Raw genomic sequence first — 24,675 nt, forward strand, 5'->3', positions numbered from 1 at the left:
AGTAAATCTGGGTCTGGTTTCTGTTTTATCTGGAAAATATATTCAGGGCTATTAGTTTGTGGAAGAGGATGTATTTTTAGGCTTTTATATTTTATTTCAAAGTTGTTTCCTAATGAATTGAACTGTTGGCAGATATGCAGTCCCCAGAGGTTTCATAATGCTCAAAAAACCCCAGGAGTCGCCTTCTGTTTCTTCATTAAGGCAAAATATGACGGCTGCAATCAGATTTGTAAATCTGCATTGGGAAATAGTCCTGACATTAAAAATGGGCATAAGTGGATCTCCAGTGCACCTAGAAATCCCTGCCAGCCCCACACACAGCCTCAGGCTCTAGCATGGGTTGACTGTAGCATATGGCATTGCCAGGGAGATCTGTCTGAGAACTCCAAACATTTCCTGTCTGAAGATGCTGGGTATGAATGGTACAAGGTACTACTACCTGCATCCTGCTTTGGCAGAAGTTAAACATGTTTGTATCCACTCTACAGAGGAGCAAAAAATGACATAAGCTGTAAGTCAGAAAACCCAGATGACTATTAAATTGTTCTGTGTGTTCTTACTGTTCTCTTTATGGTATGGAAGGTATTTATCTCAATATCCTTGTTTTTGAAAAAGGTGTATTAAATTATTACCTTAAACATGCTTGCTAGAAGAACACTGTCTCTGTAGGACAGTGAAACACTTAAAACAGAAGGTAGACACAATAAACTGAAAGGTCTATTTTTCTGTTTGATGCCTCAATGGAAATCCTCAATTCTTAAAATAACCCTAAAACACCTTAATAGCTACACCTTCAGATTTTACTTCCATTATGAATAGCCACCTATCCTAGTAAGAGAGTCAACAGGAAGTATTTTTGCTCATAAATTTTTTTTGTGTTGTTTTTTATTCAAACTCTCCCTTATTTCAACTTGCATGAACCACCACATTACTGCACCCAAATATAATCATTTGAAAGAAAACACAGGAGGAGTTGAATTTTGTATAATACCATTAAAAAGGGTTACAGACACTTCTGTACAAGAGTTTGACCTTGCTCTTAGGGAATAAAACCCAGTCTAAGGTAACCACACTTGCATATTCTTTTGGAGAATAATGGATAAGAGATATTTCTAAAATGTGAAAAAATTTTTCCTTAAATAATCCACACACTCCTGCTGGTCCTTCATGCATCAAATCATATTAATTAATGAACATTTACTTAAGTTTAACTGCTGAATAATTGGCTAGCTGAAAATAATGTAAATTCCAGGACTGTGTCTTCAAAGAATAAAACTGAAATACAATTCCCTTCATTCCCTAAGTTTTGTATATTCTACATTTTTTCCAGTTGGCTAGTTGTGTGGCAAATAAGAATTTACATTAAAATGTACATGACTGAATAAACACACTAATTCAGTAAACTGGCAATTTGAATCGTCCCTGTCCTGCAGACTTCCAAGATCTATGTATGCATTTTTTTTAGAACTGGAAAATCAGAACTTATATCATAAGTTATCCTTATATCATCCCTGTAGAGACAGACAGGACTACAGGGACAAACCAAAGGCTTCCCAGGACACCTCCCAGGGCACTAGAGAATGAAGAGCAGACATGAAGGACAGAGGCCTGACCTGGAATGGCTGGGAAGAGCTCAGGGCTGATACATTGGAGTCTCTCCTGTACTGGCTGCTTCAGCCCTTGGCTAAAAATCCACAGTTGCCTTCCCACTTGAGTCATTCAAGCACCTCTGTGTTCATCCTCTGCTCTGCAATTCCTTTGCAAATCACCATGGACCCATCCCTGTGGCAGCACAGCAATAGGAAAACCAGGGACATTTTAACAGCTCAGGCTGAGGCCATGGAATTTAACACAAATGCCATATCCAACAAAAACCCAGTGAAACCAAGCAAATACAGATAACTAATAGCCAGGGTTTGCCTGGTTTCAGCTCTGTGTTCAGTTGTGACCACAAGAGAATAGAAATGATGTTGCCAGTTTCTGATGCAGGTCACTGCCATTACCCTGCTGGCTGCTGTGGGACTCCTGGGAAAGGTCTGGATGGAGAGCAGGGAGATCTGGCCATGGCACAAATGGCACTGCAGGGACATCACCCTTGGAGGTGCTGCAGAAAGCACCCAGACCCAAAAACTCCTCCACTTTGCCATCTCTTCTCACAGTGACAGATTAGATCTTTTTGGTTTAATTGACAGGAAAAAACCAAACACTACTCCTAGGGAATCAATAGGTTTAAAACTCTCAGAGACTGAGAGAATCTGACTTTTCTGTTCAGGTTTGTATCTCTAGAGATTCAGGTATTGAAATCCACCTGCTTCTACCCAATCATAGAAAGAGTTGAAAGGCTCTTTGATTATTACTTTTCATTTACTGAGAGAGGTTAAAGACTTTCTTCCAATTCCAGTGACAATTCAGCCTTTTTTTTCCTCTCAGATTTTCCTAGACTCTCTTACCTCAGCAAAACAAAATCATGACTGTCCCTGAGGAAAAGGGTTGCTGGGGCCTGAAATCCTCCTCATAATAACTCCCCAACTGAACAAAGATTCTTGAGAGTCAAGGTTTTATTCTGAGTCTGTCCTTCATAACGTTTTCCATATCTAAAAGCATGGCCTGCTAAAGCTTAAACTGAGCTTCAGAAAGGTCAGAAAAGGACAAAAAAGAGTTAATATAAAGTAACCAGAGAATAAGGGATAATGTGGGATCTGACAAGCATTTTCACTGAACTTATTGCTGGGTAATTACAAAACACAGATGTTACAAGCAAGATTGGTTCTGCATTAAATATACTTCTGTAGATATGATAAAACACTGCCTTTAAAGAATATTTTTTTATTTAATAGCAAGAAAATAATTAGATCTTGTAGGATATTTGAATTATTAAAAAGAAAGAAAAACTAGAATTGTGAATGTTTCTACTTTTATGATAAAATCAGCAAGTTAACAGGGAGAGTCTATATCTTAAAACACTTCCAGGACATAACCAAGCATAAAAATTCTTGTGCTGCCTCTTATGCCCCTATGAATATATTTTCATAAGTACTGGTGACTCCTTGAGACAAAGCTTATTATCCCAGCTCCCTTATATAATTTCTGCTTGGCAATGAAATCATCCTGCTCCAACCACTGAGTGATTTTTCAGAAACAACACAAGAGAAAATCACTGCAATGCCACTCCTGGAGTTGCAGCTAAACCTAAATATAATGAATTGCAGGCAGAAATCTTTGGTTCAAAAGGATCAGGCCAGGTGACATAGAAGTGAAGAACAATGTATGGTCACAATTACTTTAGAATTAAAATAAGTCTGAGTATTAAGCATTTTTGCAATAGGTAATAAGAATGTTTAAACCACTGATACAAATAAATATTTTTTAGTGCACTGTTCAAACAACTAAAGTTCAAGCAATCCTGTGATAAATCACAAGGATCCTGAGCACTTGATCCTTTCATCTGCAGAGCACTAGATGATCTCTGCAGCCTGCAAACTGATCAGTGTAGAACTGATGGTCAATTTCTGTACTGATGTTTCACTTCCAGACCCTTTTTATTTCAAAAAACATGTTTGTAGTACAATGATTATAAGATAATGTCTAAGGTATTTTCTTCCCTTGGCCTGATTTTGCTATTCACCATCTTCCTCATTCTCAGTGGAGAAAAATTAATTCATTAGGATGTGTGAAGATGAGGACAGCTTAGTGTTCATAATGTGCATAGAGTAGGGATAGTTCATTTGAAATAGGTTTCATTTTGCCTGGGGCACATATATGTCCTAAATAATAAACATATTCCTCTAAGGCTGTTCTTACACAGTTAAATCCCTTCACTTTGCAAGTGCAATTTCTAGTTTCTCAAACCCCTGTCATTACACTGCATTTTTAGTAACCTACTTAGCCAAGATGCTGTTTTGTTGTCACTGTATTTGAATAGATATAATTGAAAAGCTGGTTGGAAATAAGACATACAAGTCTGTGTCACATGTAACAAGAGCCAGGCAGCATCCATGGGAGCTAATAATACTCAAATTCAGCCATATGTTAAAAAAAGACATGGAAAAGGAAACAAAACTAAATTAACATCGCTAACTTTGAAGAGACCTTCACAGTGAGCTTTAATTGTTAATTACTTTTATCAAATAAAATGGGAGAAACAAAAAAGAGAATACACTGGGATGTTAAATGAAAATGTGTGCATGATGTACAAACTACTGAAACTCTCTGCTGCACTTTGTGACTACAAAATATTCTACTTTCATTTTCTGATATGTGTTACCTACAATTCCATATCCCATCTTACAAGGCTGACAACACATTCTCACAGAGGAATATAGTAGCCTAACAATAAGCATGGTCTAATGTTCAAATAGCTGTCATCATCATTGTATATTCTCAAACATTAACTCCCTCATTTTGTATTGTTACAACAAATTCTGAATTGTAAATAGAGTGTGTTTTAACGTTGCCTTTTGAAACAAGGCATAATTGCCCTCATTTCAACGTACATTACAGAAGCTAAAAATATGCCACTTATCTGGAAAAGTGATACAGTCTATTAAGTGAGTTCTTTGCTCCTCTCAAGAAGATTGCATAATTAAGGCTAAAGAGCTGCAGGATAAAATTTATGTAATAATACTTTCTTGTATCATGCCCTATATAGGAGAATTTGAAAATATTTTTCAAGACTTAATGCATAAAGAACCACAACAGCCTTGGGTGTGTCTTAATGCTAGAGACTAGAAATGTTTATGAAAGTGGTCAGTAATTGTTATTTTTTTATTTCTTGTCTATTGTTCCAAAATTTGAGAAAATTATGAAGATTTTGACTACTGCAAATAATGTGTTCTTCTTGTTTCCATTCTCAGTGCACAAGTTAAAAATACCCCCCAACACTTCATTTCCTTTGCCTCCCTCCAAAAGTATTACAGTGAGTTCACACCCTACCAATTCAAGTTGCAAACACCAATAACTATTTGACCTTTCTTAACACTCCTCCTCTACTAAAGCAGAATGCAAAAACACACAGTCAAAGAAAAGGCATTGATTTGATTACCTTCTGCTGCTACCCAGAAATACTTATGCAAAACCAGAAGAAAACAAGTTTGAATGTTTTCAACCATCCTTGTAATTCACCAAAATTTCCTTTCTTATCTTATGGTAGCAAATGTCTGGTCTGAAACAGAGCTGGTGGATTGTGTCCCTTAGGATTACAAAATCCTAAGGTGAAACTGCAGAGTCCTGGAACTGCATTTATTGACTTTGGTCATACAAATGCAAGAGCAATAACCAGGGCACTCATGATAGCATACTGTTAACTCCACTACTGCTAAGGGTTTGAGCTAAGAAAAAATGCTCTTGAGTAATTCTATTATTTGATTTCATCCTAGAAAAAGCAAAAATATTATTGAAAATGAGCAAAATTAATTTTCTTCCCAATGTTATTTTGAAAAACAAGGATTGTCAACACTTCTATGACAATATTTAGAGAAACACTAGCATACTATCAAGTATAGGTATAGGAAAACCTTTGGATATCCTTCCATTCTAAAAGGGAGAAAAAAAATGTATCTTTGTTGACAAGTAAAAAATTTCATCAAAAGAATTTATTATTAGAGAATATCAGAGACTACCTGTGGAAAAAAATCTAACAACACAATATAAAAACAAATTTAAAGGAAAAAGTAGCTTTTTAGAAAAGCACAATGAGAAACATTAATTTTATGACCTTCAATTCATTTACTCTGGAAATGTAAACTTGGGAGATACAAACTCTTTTTTCTTTGAGATAAAATTCCCATGATAGTGGAATTGTATTCCAAAATCAAGGTTTCTTGCTCAAGGTAATACAAATGAACAACAGATCAATTGTTTCATGTTGAGAGCTGCTTGAAGAACTTTGTTTATACCCATATTCATGTTTTCCAACATTCATTTGGCTTTAAAATGTGTTCACATAGAGATGTTGGGATAAAAAAACAAGGAGGAAACTACATCAGTAAAATATGTATTTTTCAAAAACTACCATCAGTCATCTTCTTTTGAAGTTCTAGAAATAATAAAATGTTTCATATTGATCTGGTTGGGAGCTGCTGGGACACAATTTGAAAACACTACTATCATTGGATATATTAAAAACTGAAAGTCATGTTACAAATTAAGCCTCTGAGTTCAGTAGAATGAAAGCGAGTCAGGCAGTGTTTTCAATGCTCTTTTGGTTACTCCTCCTGCACCTGCACTAAGTGCACATGAAGAGCCAAGTGCTTCCTAGGGAACGTGGCCAGCAGAGCTGGGCCAGGAACAGCCCCTGCTGCTGGGCATGGCACCATGGAGGAGCAGAACTGCCTTAGCTGGTGGGGTTCTCTGTTTCCCGAAGAACACTGGGTGGCGTTTCCATACCTACATCTCTTTCAGGAAACTCATGAGCCCCTTCAAAGCAAATATGTTGGGTGTGAGAAGTTAATGTTTGCAATTTTATTGCTTTGCCTTGGGCTTTGAGTATCCTTCTCTCTTTATGGCATCTGAGGTAACATCATGACTGTCCCAGAGAGAGTGAGCAGCCACTGCATCATTTCTGCATCCAACCTCTCACCCCACCCTGAAGTCTGGTAACCTCTGTAGAAAGATCAAAACAAAGTATTTTCTGTAGAAAGAGCAAAACACTTTGAAAGACTCTTTGGAGCCTATCAACCTTTTCTGATGTCTGTCACTTGTTGCAGCCTGACCTCTCTTTTACAAACACAGCACCTGAACTTCTAAAAAAATAACATAGGAGATCCCCCAGAGATCTGGCTTCCAGGGCCATCACATCACATTGCCATGTGCAGGGTGCAGCCCAGCCTACATAGTACAGCTCCATGCACAGCTCCCTCACCACGGTCCTGTGGGACTCCAAATTCATCCTTCCCTGCATGTTTCACAGTGCTTTGGATCCACAATTGCCAGTTTGTTTTTAAAAGCTTTCCAGGATATAACATTTTCAAATGTTAAAAGAAAAAAGTCTTAAAAAGACATTACCCATGGGGTTCACGTTGTTGTAACCTCACTTTTAAGATATTAGGAGGTTGCACTTTCGGGCCTGCAAACATACAATGTGATGGCAGTACACACTGTGACATGGAATAAGGACTCCCAGGGGAACCAGTTTTGTAGTAGCTGTGAACTTTTATCCTGAATTTGTCTGTCTGAGAAACAAATACTTCTTCAAAGGTCTCCTCTTGAAAAGAGAGAGCCATTTAAATACCTTGTAGGATTTAGACTAGGGTGATTACATACACCTAGAAGATCTACCTCTATCTGTGAAGCTGCTAACTAAAGCTTCAAGATGGTTATCTGTAGTCTTTAAAGATTTTTTTCACGTCCTAAGCTTGATCTATTTGACTTCAAATGGCAATACTGGGTATAAATTATTCATGATTCATAGCTGTCTCTTTTGAGGCATGATCTTCAAACCAAGCATCCTCTTTATCTCTGTTCCTCCCTTCAGGCCTGTGGCCTTGCTCTTGGAATTAAGTACAGTTTTAGAACAATATCTCATTGTCTGTCATTTTGCATAGTTTCTCGGTCTTTCTTCCTTAGTTTCTTGAACATCATCTATGTTTTTTTTAAACTCTACATTTATTTACTATTATAATAATAACCTAGCTCCTTCTACTTTAGTGTCTTTATTTCTTCTCTGATTTTAAAAATTCTTTTTCCCCCCTTCTAATAGCTAAAGAGACAGTGGTTTGAAAGGCTTTTTTCTTTCCTTCAACACTTTTAATTTCTATCTGATGCCAATAATATCCTCCTAGAAAGCCAAAGATGTTAAAAACACACCCAAACACATTTGCCATCTCCTTTCTTAGCTTATAAATAACTCTTCTATTAGAGCTAGGTTTTTTCCATTTCATTTCCTCACCAATCACACCTTAGACAATTTTTGCAACACCTACTTTTGCCAGCGGATGTTTCTGCTGCTTCCTCTGATTGTGAGCAAGAATAATTTGCACATTGCTGAAGGTTTGCACCTGGCTTCTACAAGACAAAATACTTAATAAACGAGAAACAACTTGGAATCCGCACACAGAGCTAGCCTTGTCCTCAGGCAAACTGATAGCAGGAGAATAAAACCCATGTTTGCCTCTCAAATACTGGTCCACAACAGTCTCTTCTAGAAGAATGTCTCAAGTAGAAAAAGAAATATATCAATCATTTTTTAATTAAAAAAAAATTGTTCTAAGTAGTTGTAAACGGCAACAATAAGAACATAATACTTTTAATAGTCAGATATGTGAGATCTAGAGCACTTTCTTCTAGGGAATTTGGTAATCTCTTATAAAGCTGTGGTTTTAAAAGATGGTTTTAAGATTTTGTAAGCATCTAAAATCTGTTGACAATAAATGAGTTACTCTCAAACAAGTCAAACTAAACACAGACCCAGATGCATCTAGTGAAAATATTTTTCCTTTCATTCTGAGCTTTTGTATGTAGGATTTGTGGTTTTAAAAGCAGAAGTCACGTGTATATGGCAGTTTTTAATATATTAATATATGTAACACATCACTTATTTCGGTAATACACGTGACTTCATGCAATTAATATATTCCTTTTATTAAGCTCAGTTCAAGGAAAAAAATCTAACTACAGCTCTAAATCCTATGAGGCAGGCACCCTTCTTGAAACATGCCTACTAATGGGAGCCTGCTCCTGTACAGCCTTCCACACGTCCAGCAGGTGAAAAGCACAGCTCACATGGGAGTGAGTGCACAGGGTTTTCCAACAGGACTATTTACATTTTACCACGTATCTTTGTTGGGCTCTTGTGCTCAAAGATGTTTTCTTTTCTTACTGAGCTCTCTAAAGCCCAGGACATTTGTTTGGTAGGTGACTACCCTGCTTTGGGTCTGGTCTGTATAACTTTTGGTCTTTGATGTTTTGCCTTCTCATACTCAAGTAAAATTTAGTCTTGGTAAGTTGAATTGGTTTTCTAGGGGTTTAAAACTAAATATCCACTGATGAAGTATTCTAAAATATTTAATGGAAGCTAAAAATAAATGGAATTGAAACATGTTAAAAAAAAGAAAAAAGAAGTCTGTCTAATGCTGGAAGCTGAGCAATAAAGGCAGATGTATCCCTCCCTCCCAGCACCCCTTGGGCTCTTTGTTTGTGGTACTGTCTTCCCAGTCATCTCCCTGTGCACCCACTGGAAGCGAGATGCTGGTGTTTGAGTGGTGTTTCCTTGTATAAATATTTCTTCTGCTGGGGCGTTCAGACAGAATGAATCTGTTCAATCTGTAGCTCCCCTGCAGAACGTTGCCTCCATGCAGTCATGCCTTCTCTCCTCTGGAGAGGAAGTAGAAGGAAACATCAAATTTTATTGCAGCCCCAGGTTATGTACTACTGTCTCCTGGCCCTGAAAATAACTGGAAGCATCAAAACCAAAGATTAAATGTACTGTATCCTCAAATTCCTCTTCTCCCCAAATGAAAGGCATTCAGAGGAATTCAAGAATGAGCTCTGCCGTGCAAGACAATTCACAAAGATATAAAAGCAAATCTGAGAAGGGATGTTTATGAACTATATTAGTCACTTGCAGTTATTTCAGCACCAGGACTTGCACAAAGTTCATGAAACAGTACTAATCTCAAGGGAGTTCTCCAACATGTCTGTAGGACTGCTGTTATTTAGACCAACATTATTAAATACTTGATTTTTTTTTTCTTCGTGGCACTCACCAAATAAGTCTGTATTTAATTTTTATTAGCAGTTTTTAACCTAGACCTCAAAGTGCCACATTGATTTAATTCCCATTTTTATATCTTGCATTTCTCTTATTACTCCTGGACTTGCCCAGACTCTCTTTTCAGACAAATCCTTTGCAGAGTTGCCTAGAAAGTCCACATATGTAGACCCATGGTCTGCTATCCATCTTGTGCTTTGCCACCCCATAATTCAAAAACAATCACCATTTTGTGCTTTCTTTCTCAGACACGAACTGCTGAAAATTTCAACATGATAAAATTTACAAAGTTTTGACAATCCTTATTCCATGCCATTTCATAATTCTGATAGTGTGTTTGATCTCAAGTACCAGGGATGTGTTGTACTTCATGCTTTGAAGCACAGAAACAGAAGTTCTTTCCAGTTCTCTCTGCAGCAGGCAGGTTTGGATGCTGTCAGAAAGTGGTTATACCATCTGGATACCTCAAAGTGAATGAAATATGTAATATATAATAAGTGTAATATAATGTTTTATTATAATAAAACATATTTCTTAGTTGCTCAAATTGATGATGACATTATATCAAAGCCTGTATTATTATGGCAATAGGTTAAATCATCAAAATTAAGCAAGTCATTATTTTAAACATGCACAGAGCCCTGCTATAGGTGCATAATTTCATTGAAGCAGACAGCTTTTCTTGAGGTATTCAGATAGCAGCCAGACATTCAAAAAAGCCAAGGACACACAGGATGTGTCAGGCACAGCAAAATTCCTGACAGAGTAACACCCCAGCTGGTGCTGCTGTCTGGAAATGGTGACTCTCTACTTTCTCTCTTAACTTGCTATTTCCTGTAATCCTCACATTTTCTAACCTCTGAACTGGATGGACTTTTTATTACAGTGAGTCAAAGAGGTTCTTTAGGACTTGAACAACTCCTGAGCATTCTGAGATGAGACGCTGAGCTCTCATCCTTGGTTGATGCTACCCAGGCAAAGAGGAATGAGAAAAAGAGCAGAAGGCACCATAATTTGAAGATTATTTGCACACTGGAGCATAATGGTTCACTCAGAAGTTGCAAGCTATTGCTGCTGTCACATCTGAATGCTAATCCTGCACACTAAAAGCCCTCCTGTGTTTGCTAATGCCAATGTAATAGCTTATTCACCTTCACAGACAAGAAAAAAAAAAAGTTGCTTTTAATTATGTCACAAACTAGAAAAAAAAACATATCAGGGGCAAACACACACAGTCAGTAATGCTCATTTTTTTTTTTTCTCAGACTTCTGGCACCCACAGATAAAACCTTAGAAACAAACACACCTAAGTTTCCGTTCAATACATTTCCACATACTGACATTTTTCAGCAACAAAAAATTCTCAGGCTAAATCTTGTCTCTGTGATTCCAAAGAGAAGGTGCAGACACAGTAATAGATTTTAATTACTGCCTAGTGTTATTACATTATTTCCTCCTATAATTAGAAACTAATGAGGAACGGAACACATTCTGTCAAATGAACTGAGAAAACAGCATTTCAAGTGGAATGAGTGGCCAAGGACCAAACAAAATCCAGAACTGTTGGGCAGAAAGTCACATCATACATAAAGAAATTTCATTTGCTTGGATGAGTGTAATGATTCATCTCATTTTGCAGAAGTTTCATCTGCTGAGATTGTCATTTCACAAACATAAACTAATTGCAGCTCTCTTCTGCCTGCTCCCACAGGAAATCAAGGTGTTTAATGGCAGACATATTAACACACAGACATGCACCTTACTGCCTCACTTTCTAAAAAGTGCACCAAAAAAAAAAAAAAAAACAACAACCAGATTTTCCATCTCCTGCCCTCCATCCAGCTGTGCAATGCAGTTAGGATTCATCCCTTGGAATGTAAATTGAAAACCAGGCTTGCAGCTATCTGAATCCCAGAGATCATCTTATATAAATGGACTAGTGTGCAAGCTTTGTCAGAATCTTAGTATTGTTTCACCTCATTGCATAATCAAACTATAATCACAGCTTAGAAATGGATATTAAGAATTTCTACTATTAGATTTTTTGGGGAAATCACTCGGTACAGTTGCTGTGCTGTATCAGCAATGACCATGGCTCACCTCATTTTTATGTAATGCCAGCAGTCAGGTGGGGAATGGCACTACTTCCATGTGCAAGTCTATTAAAAGCAAATACCTGCAATGCCATGGCCTATTTTCTTTCTTTGTCCTAAAGTCTAAATATTTACACCATTTTATTTCACTTCACAACATGACTGCTCTATAACACAATTAGTGGTATTCTGCAGCTAAGCCTCAGAGGGAAAGAGATTATTGAGCATTTTTGGAAAGGAAGAGACTCAAATTTTTTCGAGACTCTGGCCCTTATGCAGTCTAAAAATCTGTCAATGAAAGAACAAAAAGCTGTGAAAGACAGAACCAATGAAAAAGGCATTTGGCAAAGAATGAGATAAGGAGAAGGTCTCAAGGTCAGATATCTGGGGAGCAGTGTTCCCTCTGGTTTTACCTTTGCCCAAGACTTTTCATTTCTGGCTGTGGGAACAAATAAATCTCATACATATCAGCATGTAATTAGTACTGAGATCAAATTTCTGTCCTGTCTTTAAGAAAATGAATTCAGTCATGTGCCCAGTGATTAAATAAATACTTCAGCCAAAATTATTTTTGTGCCATATATGTAAAAACATTGCACTGTAAGAGAATATAATTTTTCCATGTGACAAAAGACCAGTTTTAGAAGGACGTTGGTACTGAACTTGACAGACTGATGAACTTTCTGATCTGTTGGGAAATGAAAAAAAAATAAGTCACTTTAGGTTTCACACAAGATTATTATTGGAATAGATTAAATCTGAATTCTCATAGAAAACTGTGTGTTTAGAACAAATCTCATGTTTTCTTTATGCCACTGTAACAGCGTAAGCCATCCCACTGAACTGTATTTGCAGGCTGACTCAGTACCCTTACCAAGACAGTAAATGCCAGCAAAACTCCAAATATAGACCCTGTCAGGGCAAGAAAAGAGATGGGCACAAAAGCCAAATGAAGATTCATCAGGACAAATACTAATACCAATCTAAAGCTATTTATGTGATTTTTCATCCTAGATTAGAGCTGCACTATACAACGTAATCCACAGTCTGACACTTGCTTGATCTGGTAGAGAGCTCTGATTCCTGACTCCCATTCTCTGCTTTTTCTGCCTTTTCTGAGGGCAGGGATCTGCCTCCAGCCACTGCTGAGCAGAACATACACCAGAGCTCTGATACCAACACCTGATTTGACGTGAAAGAGAAAAGGCTTTGTCCATATTCTTTTTTTTCCCCCTTTCATTTTCTCTCCACTTGCAGCAGCTTTTAGATAACCTTGCTGCCCTCCAGTGTGCCAGGAGGGCACATAGTGGGAAGGAAATCAGCTGCTTTGCAGGCAATGCCCCACAAGTTTACCAGTTAGTTTTAGTTATTTTAGACAGAATATCTGTCTAAAAATGGCACCAAGGCTAACTCTTTTATGAAGGATGCATTTTGAATCCTTTTGGTTCCATTTACTATTATTTTCATAGTCTGTACTAATCCAACAACTTTTCAGGAACTAGAGAGATTTAGAAGCTCCTAGAGGAGATGTTCATAGACATGCACCACTGTTTAAATGGTATTTCCAGGTACCATGACTAAACCCAAGAAAACACATCTATTCCATCAAGTCACCATTTACCATTCCTTATACAATAAACCAAGAGCACTAGCTGTGCTTTCTGCCTAATAGAAAAGGAGACTGCTGGCCATGCTGACAGCAAAAGAGAGAGAGAACAAGGATGTATCTATTAGCTATTTATGAGGAAAAGAAGATAAATTCTGCTGCCACCGTTGTTCTTCATTAACAATTGATTCCGTTTATATTCATTACTTGTAGCATAAAGGTGATGCTACTTTGGGGGTGTTTCTATCACACAAGACTTGGTTTGGTCTTTAAAAGTGCTCCTCCAACACCAGACCCACACAAGTCAGTTGTGCCATTTCAGTGTTGGTATAAACACTCAATGGCAAGAATAATTAGAAATTTTTAACATTCGGTTTTCCACTGCCAGACTTGCAAGCTTTTCTCATTTCTATTCTGAGGTGACAGTGCCCTCCTGTGGCACCAGGCTTTGTTTTTGCTTTTTCCCCCTATGTATACTCCATCCAGAAAGATGAAATGGATAGGGCTTCCCATTTAGAAGCATGTCATTTACTTATATAGTTGTTTATTTTGAGAAAAGGGTCCATTTCCATCTCTATTTTCACATGTCCCTTAAAACAAATAATTTAAAAAGTGCTTGCTCCTCTCTGTATGGTTTCTGTGTAAATATGGGGGTTAAAATCCCATTGGGAATCTGGACATTGGGTGCATCTCTGTCTGCAGGAACCAGGTGGTTGGTATTTGCTGCACAAACGAAACTGTGCCTATTACATATCATATAACCTACATCAATCCTAGTTTTTAGTAATTTGATATCTTCTTAAGGAGCAAATGATGGCTAGAAGTTCTGGGAGAGTTTGGACAATGCATTATCTGACTTTTTGGAAGTTTAACAAATTCATGTAGGGGAGAAAAACTTCAAATTTTACAAGGATATAATAAATATTTGGTAGCCTTTGCTGGCAAATATTGATTCCTTACCAATGTTCTCTTACATAATCTGGTTTCTCTAAATATTTAAAAAATTTAAACACAAAAGGCTCTACATTATAAACATTATCAGAATGACTAAAACAGACATTGTTTTTTTTTATACTACTATACATTGACAAAAATATTTAAGGTAACTAAACACTCAAAGAAAATCCTGTTCAGACCCTGGGATGGAAGACTTGTCATTACTCAGGGAGCTCTCCACAATGAAACTCCTGACACCCTGCAGGCAGCACGAGGTGATGAGCTCATGTGCTGTAAACTCTCAGCAGCACAGAGAAATTCTGGAGATTTTAGGTAGTAGAATATATAAAGGAACAAAGTTTGAGAAGAGAGCCACTTCTACCATCCCTCTGTTTCTGCCATTCAGAATGGTGTGTAGCTTTTAAGAAACAGAGAGAAATAAAGTCTTTTAACTCTCAAAAACCTTATTCATATGGACATGTCTATGCACACATTCACTGTTTTCCAAAGCTTTTAAGTTAGCCATGAATGACTTAATAGTGTGAACCCATAACAAGGCCAGCCCGTCACCTAATTGAATTTCTCTGTTCAAAACTCCACATCCTTAACATAAATGAAACACTGAATTTTCCCCTGTCAAAAACCATCTGAGAATGAACTGAACTAACACATACAAGTAACTTGACTGTGTGGCCAATATATGATTTTTGAAGCTCTTCTGCAGTTCTTTCAATAATTTAAATCCAGCAGTATTTTAAACAACAGAAGGAATTTCATAATACTAAGTCTGAGGCAGTCTTAGCTCTAAGTGCTGCTACCTGAACTATAATTAAGACACCAAAATCTTGTGGTGTTATAAAGGTGTTATTTTCTCTTGCATTTGCACTAGCTTCCAAACCACTTCTGAGTACAAATTAGAGGCTTTTTTCCCCAGTACCTTACACTTTGCACAGTCACTTAAACATGCATAAAGAGAGCACTAATGGGTGTAATTCCCCATTCACTTTGCACAGGTATAAAGGACTCTTCAACCAGGGAGCAATGAAGGATCACACCCACTGAGCTGATTAAATCACTTAAGCACAGTGTACATTCCCCCTGGCTGTGCTTCCTGGCACGACTAATTTCTTCTATTGAACCTTTGGGACCTAGGCCAGCACATATGCACAGATGGTGCCTCAAATCAGGAATTCACTTCCCCTGCTGTAGAAGAGAATCCTGGTATTCAAATCACACAACTATATGGTATGAGGAAGACCACAATTTTCCAAAGTTCATACAGACTGTTACTTGCTTTTGTAAATTAGGATGGAACAGGGCTGTTAGAAAGAAAACCTTTTGCAAGGATTTACTAAGGTCACAAGCACAGAATACTGATGCATTAATCTAATTTTCAAATTATCTCTCACTCTGGAAATGACTTAAGGTTCACGTACTTCCTCTGTGTGCCCCAAGAGAAATATTCAATTTCCCATTCAGTGTGGCAGCATGAAGATGCTGTGTCTCAAGTCAGAACACTGCTCTGCATCTCCTGAACTTCCAAACATAATTGGGAGGAATATGCACTTAGTAGAAAATATGATATGAGCATTTATACATGAGGATAAATACGACCTGGATACCATTTTCCTGAGGGAGTGCATTCTGGTTTAAAAATATGTCATTAAATATATGTCATTGTCCTTGCCATGAAGAAACTGATTAACTTGCTATTTGAAGACTATGTCTGTCTACATACAGATACAAACACAGATCACTACAAAGGAATAGGAGAAATGTGTACATTCAGAGAAAGAGAAGAGGGGTATAAATATATGAAGGATCAGTTATGCTCCTCAGTGTAAGAAGATTATTTTCTCCAAGGAAATTGTTGTATTTCTTTAAAAACTGAAAATTATGGAGCTGTTACTTTCTATACACATGTAATAGAAATATACCTCAGAATGGACAAAAGGAATGTAAGGTCTCTGGTGAATGGCTAAATAATCCAAAATCTTCTAATTACAATGCCAAATGTTGAGTGTTTAAGTGTGTTGTCTTACAAAAATACTGTCAGGCTGCACAGTCATTCATTTCTAGAAAACTCCAAAAGTGTATTATTGCTCCAAACAGCAAATCTGGCAGTCTGAGAAGCTTTCTTGCTGCAGCAGACAATATTGGACAAACAAGGGATAGAGCTCAGGGAAAGATGATGAAGTAATAATGAAAAGATTAGAAATTTGCCAAGTGAGGACTAATAAATGACAGTGTGCTGAGGATCAGGTCTAGCCATTTTTTACTAAACTAATGTCTTAGTTTGACAGCTTCATGCAGGCATCACACCAGGAGTGAAGAATCACCTGAGGCACAGAGATAATCTGGAAATAACAGAGTATTTAAGCTGGTCTCAGCTAAAGAGCTGAGAAGTGCACGAATAGAGCCAGAAAATAAACCAAATCTGGATAAAAACAGGGCTGGGGCAAGATTCCATCAAAAAAGGTGTGATTAAAGCAAAGCACTATCAAGTCCATGTTTCACAGGGGACTTAATGCATTTAGCATTTTGGATGTATGAGTTGTGACAACTGAGACTGAGTCCTAAACTTCACATCTTAGGTCTTGCATTATTTTGTATGTTCAGAGTTCTTTTTTTTATTCAAAATCTCAGAAGACCTGCTGCTATATCGTTCCAACATCACTTAAGTAAATTTGGCAGTCCCAGCAAGATCCTTCTCTGGAGCATTGCACCACTCAGTCCTCTTTTCCTTTTCTCATTATTGTCACAGTTTTCCCTGGCTGGCAATTGAGTACACGTGGCTTTTCACTCACTCCCCACCCACCACCCCTCCCCAGTGGGGAGGGGAATCAGAAAAAAATGGTAAGCCTCATGGGCTGACACAGGAACACAATAATTAAAATATTACTATTACTAGAAATATGCAAATAACACTAATTATAATTGTAACAATAAGTGGAGAAAGTGACAGAACCCAAGAGAAGCAGGTGATGCACAATGCAATTGGTCACCACCAAAGACTGATATGCCCAGCCCATCCTTGAGCAGTGACTGGCAGCTCCCAGCCCACTCCCCCAGTTCATGTACTGGGCAAGACATCCCTGGGTGTGGAATATCCCCTTGGCCAGTTTGGGTCAGATGTCCTGGCTATGCACCCTCCCAGCTTTTTCTGCAGCCACTCACCTGCAGAGCATGAGACAGAAAACTCCTGAACTTGGGCTAAGAACTGCTTAGCACCAACAAACATCAGTGTGGCATCATCATTCTCATGCTAAATGAAAACACAGCCCTGTGCCAGCTACTTAGAAGTTAATGCACCCTGTCCCAGACAAAACCAGAACACATTACTTCAAGGCTAGAAGAGATATTAAGTACATTACAGAATTACCAGCTTGCTTGGTCTTGGCAACTCCTAAACTCCATTTGTTTTTCTTTTACCTAAAAAAAAAAAAAAAAAAAAAAAAAAAAAAAAAAAAAAAAGTCACCTTTACATCCCACTTCCCAAAACCCCAAGAAAGCAAGGTAAAATATTTACATTACTCTTTTCTTTTGTAAGGATCTGAAACATTCCATAACACAACAGTGCCTGCAGCATCAGCAGGCTTTCAGATTAGAAAGTAAGATGTAATTTAAAAGAATTTACACATCCTTGAATGATTCTTCATGCTGGTCAGTTCCACACTGCCTGGCAAGTTATAGTTGACACTGAAGTCTTTACATCCCCTGATTTAAGTTCTCCATTAGTAGAAACCTTAAAACTCCTAAAATATATATGTTCTCTTATTTCCTTGAGCTTTCAGTTAAATATTTCCAATTCTATAATGCATGAAAAATAAGGTCTGTCAGAACAATGCTGTGGACTTTTAAATAACAGAAACTGATAGAGTCCCCTACAAATATAATTTTGGAGTAGTATGGTTTTTTTAATGCAAGACTCAGGGAAGGAAGTCTTGGCATAAAGGAAAGTGCAATAATATTTGTGGGGGTCAAAAGTCCTACAACAATTATATCACTTTTGAACTTTTGAAACCTGTAAGCAGAGAGATGTTCTTTCTAAGCATATTTGCTTATGAAGTTGTGTATTTTAAAAAAAACTAGAAGGAAAAGCAAAAAAAAAAAGAAAAGCAGAGGGAATTTTGTTTGATTAGATAGGAAACACTTGCACCTAGAGTGTCTCCAGTTTGTGTAGCAAATGTCCTGGGGACACTGCTAATGCTCTGTGGGAATGAAGTGCCCTCTGAAGTGCACCTTCGACATGACAGAGAATTCAAAGTTCTGTTTCACTGCCAGTGGCTGGACTAAGGCCTTTACAGGCTTGGTTTATGTTTTAAAAGGTGTAACAGATTACACTATGAAGAGCAACAAAAAAATTAAAATAATGCATACAATATTGTAAAAACATAGCTGTAATAGTTTACTGTATAAAGAGCGTTCCTTGGGTTAAGGGAAAAATCCAGACAAGTCTCCATGGACACCAGAGGATCACCACTAAAACCAAACAAAACCCCAGAAGTATTTGGAAATGGTCTATAAAAGAGAAGGACTAAGGATGCTCTCTCTCTACACACACAGATGTATATCTACATGTTACCCACAGCACCCCTGGGCTGGGTTTGCACACACTGTCACCGACATGTTTTATGAAAAATCCTTTCCTTAGGAGTTTTCCTTCTTGAGAAGCTGAGAGGCCTCAGGAACAAACTGTAAACAATTCTTATCTGCTGCTGTGGGATGCAACAGGTGGAATCTGTGATTGGTCTCATCTGGTTGTTTCTAATTAATGGCCAATCACAGTCCATGTGCCCAGACTGTCTCGGTCAGAGACAAACCTTTGTTATTCATTCCTTTTCTATTCTTAGCTTAGCCTTCTGATAAAATCCTTTCTTCTATTCTTTTAGTATAGTTTAAATATATTATATATCATAAAATAATAAACCAAGCCTTCTAAAATATAGAGTCAACTTTCTTGTCTCTTCCCTCATCCTGGGACCCCTGTGAACAATGCCACACACACACAGCTGTTGAACAGTGTGTGAGGGAGGCCTTGCACTATGCCTTGGTCCACCTCTATTTAGCTCTTCTCAGTGCAGGTGCTGAGTTTTGGATTTAACTCTGATACCTATAGGAAAGTTATGGCTTGTGTACTGAAGACTGGTATTTTCTGTTCCTCTGAGTACAAGGCAAAAGGGCTAAACAGCTGCCAAACTCTTGGGCAAAAAGACCTGTGCAAGAATAGGACAAAAAATAAGGAGCAAGTAGTTACCTGGGATCTGGTACCTCACACATCTACTCCAAAAGAGCCCAGAGCAGTTGGAACTTCAGTAGAAAGAAACACGAACAGCAATAAAATATCTAATTCTTAAACTTCAATTCTGGGCCTTTTGTACCTTTTTCTGTTCTAATCTGTATTTGGGTTTATATTTCATCTCTTACTTCTGAAAATTCTTTGTCCCATTAAATTGATATAATAACAGCGAGCATGAAATCCTTCTCTTTAAAAAAGTTTGCATGGAAGTAAAATAGCTACTGCCTAAAGTGACTCTGCCATATCATAGCAGAATAAAATTGAAATAGCAATGCTATTACCAGCATATATGAAGGTGAATGAATAAAAGGATAATTCCAAAAACTGAAAAAATAATCACTCCTTAGGAAGTTAATATGTGATCCAGAGAGATGAAGAATGAGTCATACTGTAATTTTATGGCTTCAGCTTTGCAGTGCTGCTGATGAGTGCTGGTTTTTTGATAGATTGGACTTTTTTTGGTACATGAAGGACATGCACATACAATGTAAAGTTATCTGTGACCTAAGGAAATCATCAGACTGTACTCATTATGCTTGTTTGCTCATATTCAAATACATCACCTAAAAAACTGCATATCTAAAATTTGGGGGCTTTATGTTTTTGGCTTAATTATAACATAATATAATTAAACTAAAGCCAGTCAATCCCAGGAATATGGACATTCAAATTCAAAAAAATAACAGAGAAGCACCAGTTGAAAAATATCTCTGAAGTTTCTTCTGTTCTCAGGTTCAAAGGGATTATTCTGGGAGAAATTGAAATTTTTTGTGCAAGAAAAGAAGGAAATCAATGTTAACTAAAGGTACTGATCTAAGCAGAAATTGCATTAGCCACAGAGACTCTTTGATAACTGGAAAACTGGCTCACTCTGTATTTGTAAATCATATCCTGTTTCCATTAGAGACTTCTCTGGGCTGCATTTCACTGAATTGCAATGAAGTCTTTGTACCCTGGGGTTCTGTAGTTCCTTTGCAATCAAGACTTTTCCCAGGACTGCTGTAATGTGAAGTAAAGATAAGAACTAGGGTTTTTTAGTTTAGAAAAAAAAACACAACCAAAACCAACAATGACAACAACAAAACAAAAAAAAAAAAAACGCAACAAAATCCCCACAAAAACTACCAACCAACCAAAAAAACACCAAGAAAACCTACCCAAAACAACAACAACAAAAAAACTCACCAATAACTGAAGCTTGGCTGTGTTCCTGAGCCCAGATAGAATTTACTTAATCATTTGAGACTGGAAGAAAACCTGGAAAGAAAATCAGAAACTACTGAATAAGAATGATGTATTATGTACACCTGAGTAACTTCTAGCCTAGCTTCTGAGGTCACTTCGGAAATGTGGGTCCAAATCATTTTAGAGAAGAAAACACAACAAAAGTTCAGCAGGCAAATAAAAAAAAACCTAATTACTGACACAGCATAGCCCTGAAGAAGAGTTAAGAACGTGAAAAATTTAGCAAGTACTTCTGAAAGCATGCAACACCTGAGAGTGGGGCTGGAAGCACACTAATGGGGACACAGAGACTGGAGGAAGGCTCAACCCCACACCCTGGGCTGCTGCAAGGGGATCATACAGGCAGGTGTGGTTCTGAGGAATTACTCAGGTAGAATTCCTGCCGTGCAAGGCAGGTTACCCTTGAAATCACACAGAAAAGTTCCCTGAGTGAATCTGCACAACTGCTAATTTTCCTAGTGTTGAAAAACCACTGGTTCCTGAGCTAGAGCTGTGTTGAAGAAGTATGTGTGTATTTGCCATCAGCACAAAGTCACATCACATCAGTCTGGTGAATCAGTTTAACATTTACGAACACACCCCCTAGATGTGGAATAGGAAAGCCCTAGCTCTTACATACAAATTTTATGTTGGATTTTTAACATATAATTCTATTTGTTCTACTTTTGTTTTACAGGAGATTATGTAGTCATGTCTGTCTTCTTTAACCTGAGCAGGAGAATGGGTTATTTCACTATTCAGACCTACATTCCCTGCACACTTATTGTTGTCTTGTCCTGGGTCTCTTTCTGGATTAATAAGGATGCAGTTCCAGCCAGAACATCACTGGGTGAGTTTATCTTTCCTTTTCTTCAAGCATTATCATGTTCAATTGACACCTCTGCAGATCAGCAGTTTGTAAATATGAGAACAGACAACTTCACACAAACTCTCCTCATTTAGAGGAATGCAGTAATTTCCAAGGAATAGCACAGACTGAGCTATATTTGCATGTCTTCCTTTTTACCATGTCAGATTCTGACTATTGTAGATTGTCAACAACCAAAGCTTTTTTTTGATTACAGCAGTATTTTTTACAAACATCAAGAGGATGGGGACACAGCTGGATTAGAGGCAGGGTGCATTAATTTCACTTGTTCTACTTCTGTATCACAGTGACTGGCACCACGAATTAAATAATTGCCTAGAAGGAATCCACCTTTCTGGCTGTGTGTCAAGTGCTAACAAGGGGAGAATGCACCACCATGACCACTTTAGAAACCAACAATCAAGTAAAGACTTCAGGCAAAAAAAAAAATCAACTGAATTTGGTGGTGTCCAAAACTTTATACATGAAAATGTGACATGCAATTAATCAGAATTAGAAATTTCTACACATTTAGCAACTGCTCCACAAATGAACTAAGAGACAAAATTAATCTTGCTTGTGCTGAAACAGTAAGAAAAAAACCAGAAACATTCAGCCAGAGAAACTTTAACACATTTTCCTACATTAAATCCACACAAGTGAGAATTTTTTCAGGTTTTCCCTCAGCATTTTCATTTCTTCACAGAACCACAGCACAGAGCAGTGGAGTGTAAAATAGGGTACACAATTTTCATTCCAGACTCGCTAGAAGGAACATAATAGAGGACCAATGGCTTCTATAAAAGAAAGCTTTAAGCATTTTATTGGTTTTTTTTTCACATCCTCTTTAAAAAGAGGTTATAAAACCTGCTGTAAAGAAGTACAAAATTAATAAATGCATTCCCCTATGTTAAATTTTACCTAGATACACAAAACAGACTTGTCCCTCTGTTGAGAATTTGCACCAGTAAGAAAGTAAAACCAACAGTGCAATTAAACTTGTGGTAGATTTTGACTGTTCTGTTGCATTTTTAACATTTTTTACATCACAGTACATGTAATAATGTTCTGAAAGGGAAGGGATGTTGGGGCATGTCACAGTACCTCTCTTTTGTAGATCTTGCTCTTCCTCTGATTAAGCATTTGGGCGCATAAACCCTAAACTTCAATTTTCAATAAAAACTCCCCAGAAGTAAACTACAAAACCAAAACCTTTAATTAAATTTCTTAAAATTCATCTAACCAAAGTACTCTATAGAGCAGCACTGGCAGTGACAACGAAAAATGTCACATTACCCCTGTACCCTGTTAATCCTCTAAGCTCCCATTGAACTGGCATTTCACTGCCACAATGTGCCACTGAATACCTTTGCTGTGTTTTTGAACTCCAGGCACACTTCAAAACCAATCACAGAGAGATAACTGGCAAAATCAGTTTTCCACTTGAAGTAATGTTATTTCTGTTTTTTTCTATCTATTTACCAGGAATTACAACTGTCCTGACAATGACCACCCTAAGTACAATTGCTCGTAAATCTCTTCCCAAGGTCTCCTATGTGACAGCCATGGATCTTTTTGTGTCAGTCTGCTTTATTTTTGTGTTCTCTGCACTGGTGGAATATGGAACTTTGCATTACTTTGTCAGCAACAGAAAGCCCAGCAAGGATAAAGACAAAAAGAAGAAAAACCCAGTATGTATCTTTTTACCAGCAAGGCCTAAAATTTAATTAGTTTTTCTAAGAGAGCATTTAAATCCCTCTTTATAACAGTCCCTATTTTCCATACTTTTCTATTACCTATATACCCATCCTTTGTAACAATAGGAATGCAAACCTTGACTTTGAGAACCAAAAGCTCATATATTACAGTCTTCTGGATGCCAGATGAACTAATTTCTTAGGATAAAGATTTTTTTAACCAAAGTGTTCTGCAAACCACAACTACCAAAGCCATTATTTATGCTATATATGGATCTCTTTATAAAAAGATCTCAGTTTCTCTGTATTAGTATTAACAATATTCTATGCCATTACCTTTTGTCCACATTATTGACATGACTGCCTTGCAAATCAGGATTACAGTTAAACTTTTATATTCAAACTTTGGTGTTTTGCTTTTTCCAATTTCCCCTTAGCATCTGTTTCCTTTCCATTGTTTCCTTAAATTCATTTTTTGTACGTTTCTTATCTTATTTACCTACTTCTCCGCCTTAGAAAGCGATTTTGCAGTAGTTTATAATGATACTTATGGATTTATGATACCCAATAGTAAAAATAATGTATATAATAACAACTGTAAAAAAATCCTGGGAACACCCTCAGTACAAATTGGGCTTTTGCCCAGACAGTGAAAGAATTTGATACCTATTTTGTCCAGGACAGTTTTCTCCTTGCCTTTGGCAACTGAGCTGATAAATGTGTTGTCTAGAATCTCTAAAACATTTAGCCTAATCATCTACCAAAAAAAAAAAAATAAAACCCAAATGAAAAATCAACAAAAACCCCAAATGCAGAACACCCCCATAAAACAAAAACCCACAAAAAACCCAACAAAAAACCAAAAAAAACTCCCAAAACCCCAAAAAAAAACCTTAAACCAACTAAAAGAAAAAAAAGTGAAAAACATGAAGGAAAAGGGTTTTACCTTAATAAAGAATATTTTCATCTCCACCTAAAAAAGAATAAAGTAATTTCTATTTGCTCTGCTAACATATTCAAGGACTTTTGAAAATATTCTCTTTTAGTTTTAAAATATATCACAAAAATGGATATAGAAAAAAAGAGCAGTTACAGAACCTTTCAGTACATACTATTCCTATAATTTCAAATTTAAAAGCTGCTGAGAGGTAGACTGCAAAACAAAAGTAAAATGATCAAGTGATATGTCCTATGTTAGATGGAAATAAAAGTATCTGTGTCTAAGTGTGTCTTATGCAGTCAGGTA

The 24,675-nt window shown here is 37.2% G+C and overlaps 1 protein-coding gene across 1 annotated transcript in view; it reads left to right on the forward strand.

Annotated features, from left to right (window-relative positions):
• GABRG2 (gamma-aminobutyric acid type A receptor subunit gamma2) overlaps nucleotides 1-24,675 on the forward strand; it is a 63,786-nt gene that overhangs the window by 35,121 nt on the left and 3,990 nt on the right. The window contains exons 7-8 of the mRNA XM_059860294.1: nucleotides 21,562-21,714; nucleotides 23,218-23,423. Of these exons, the coding sequence (XP_059716277.1) occupies nucleotides 21,562-21,714; nucleotides 23,218-23,423 (359 nt within the window). The remainder of the gene's footprint in view (nucleotides 1-21,561; nucleotides 21,715-23,217; nucleotides 23,424-24,675) is intronic.

This window comes from Haemorhous mexicanus, chromosome 15 (assembly GCF_027477595.1).
Source record: "Haemorhous mexicanus isolate bHaeMex1 chromosome 15, bHaeMex1.pri, whole genome shotgun sequence".
NCBI classification, from domain to species: Eukaryota; Metazoa; Chordata; class Aves; order Passeriformes; family Fringillidae; genus Haemorhous; species Haemorhous mexicanus.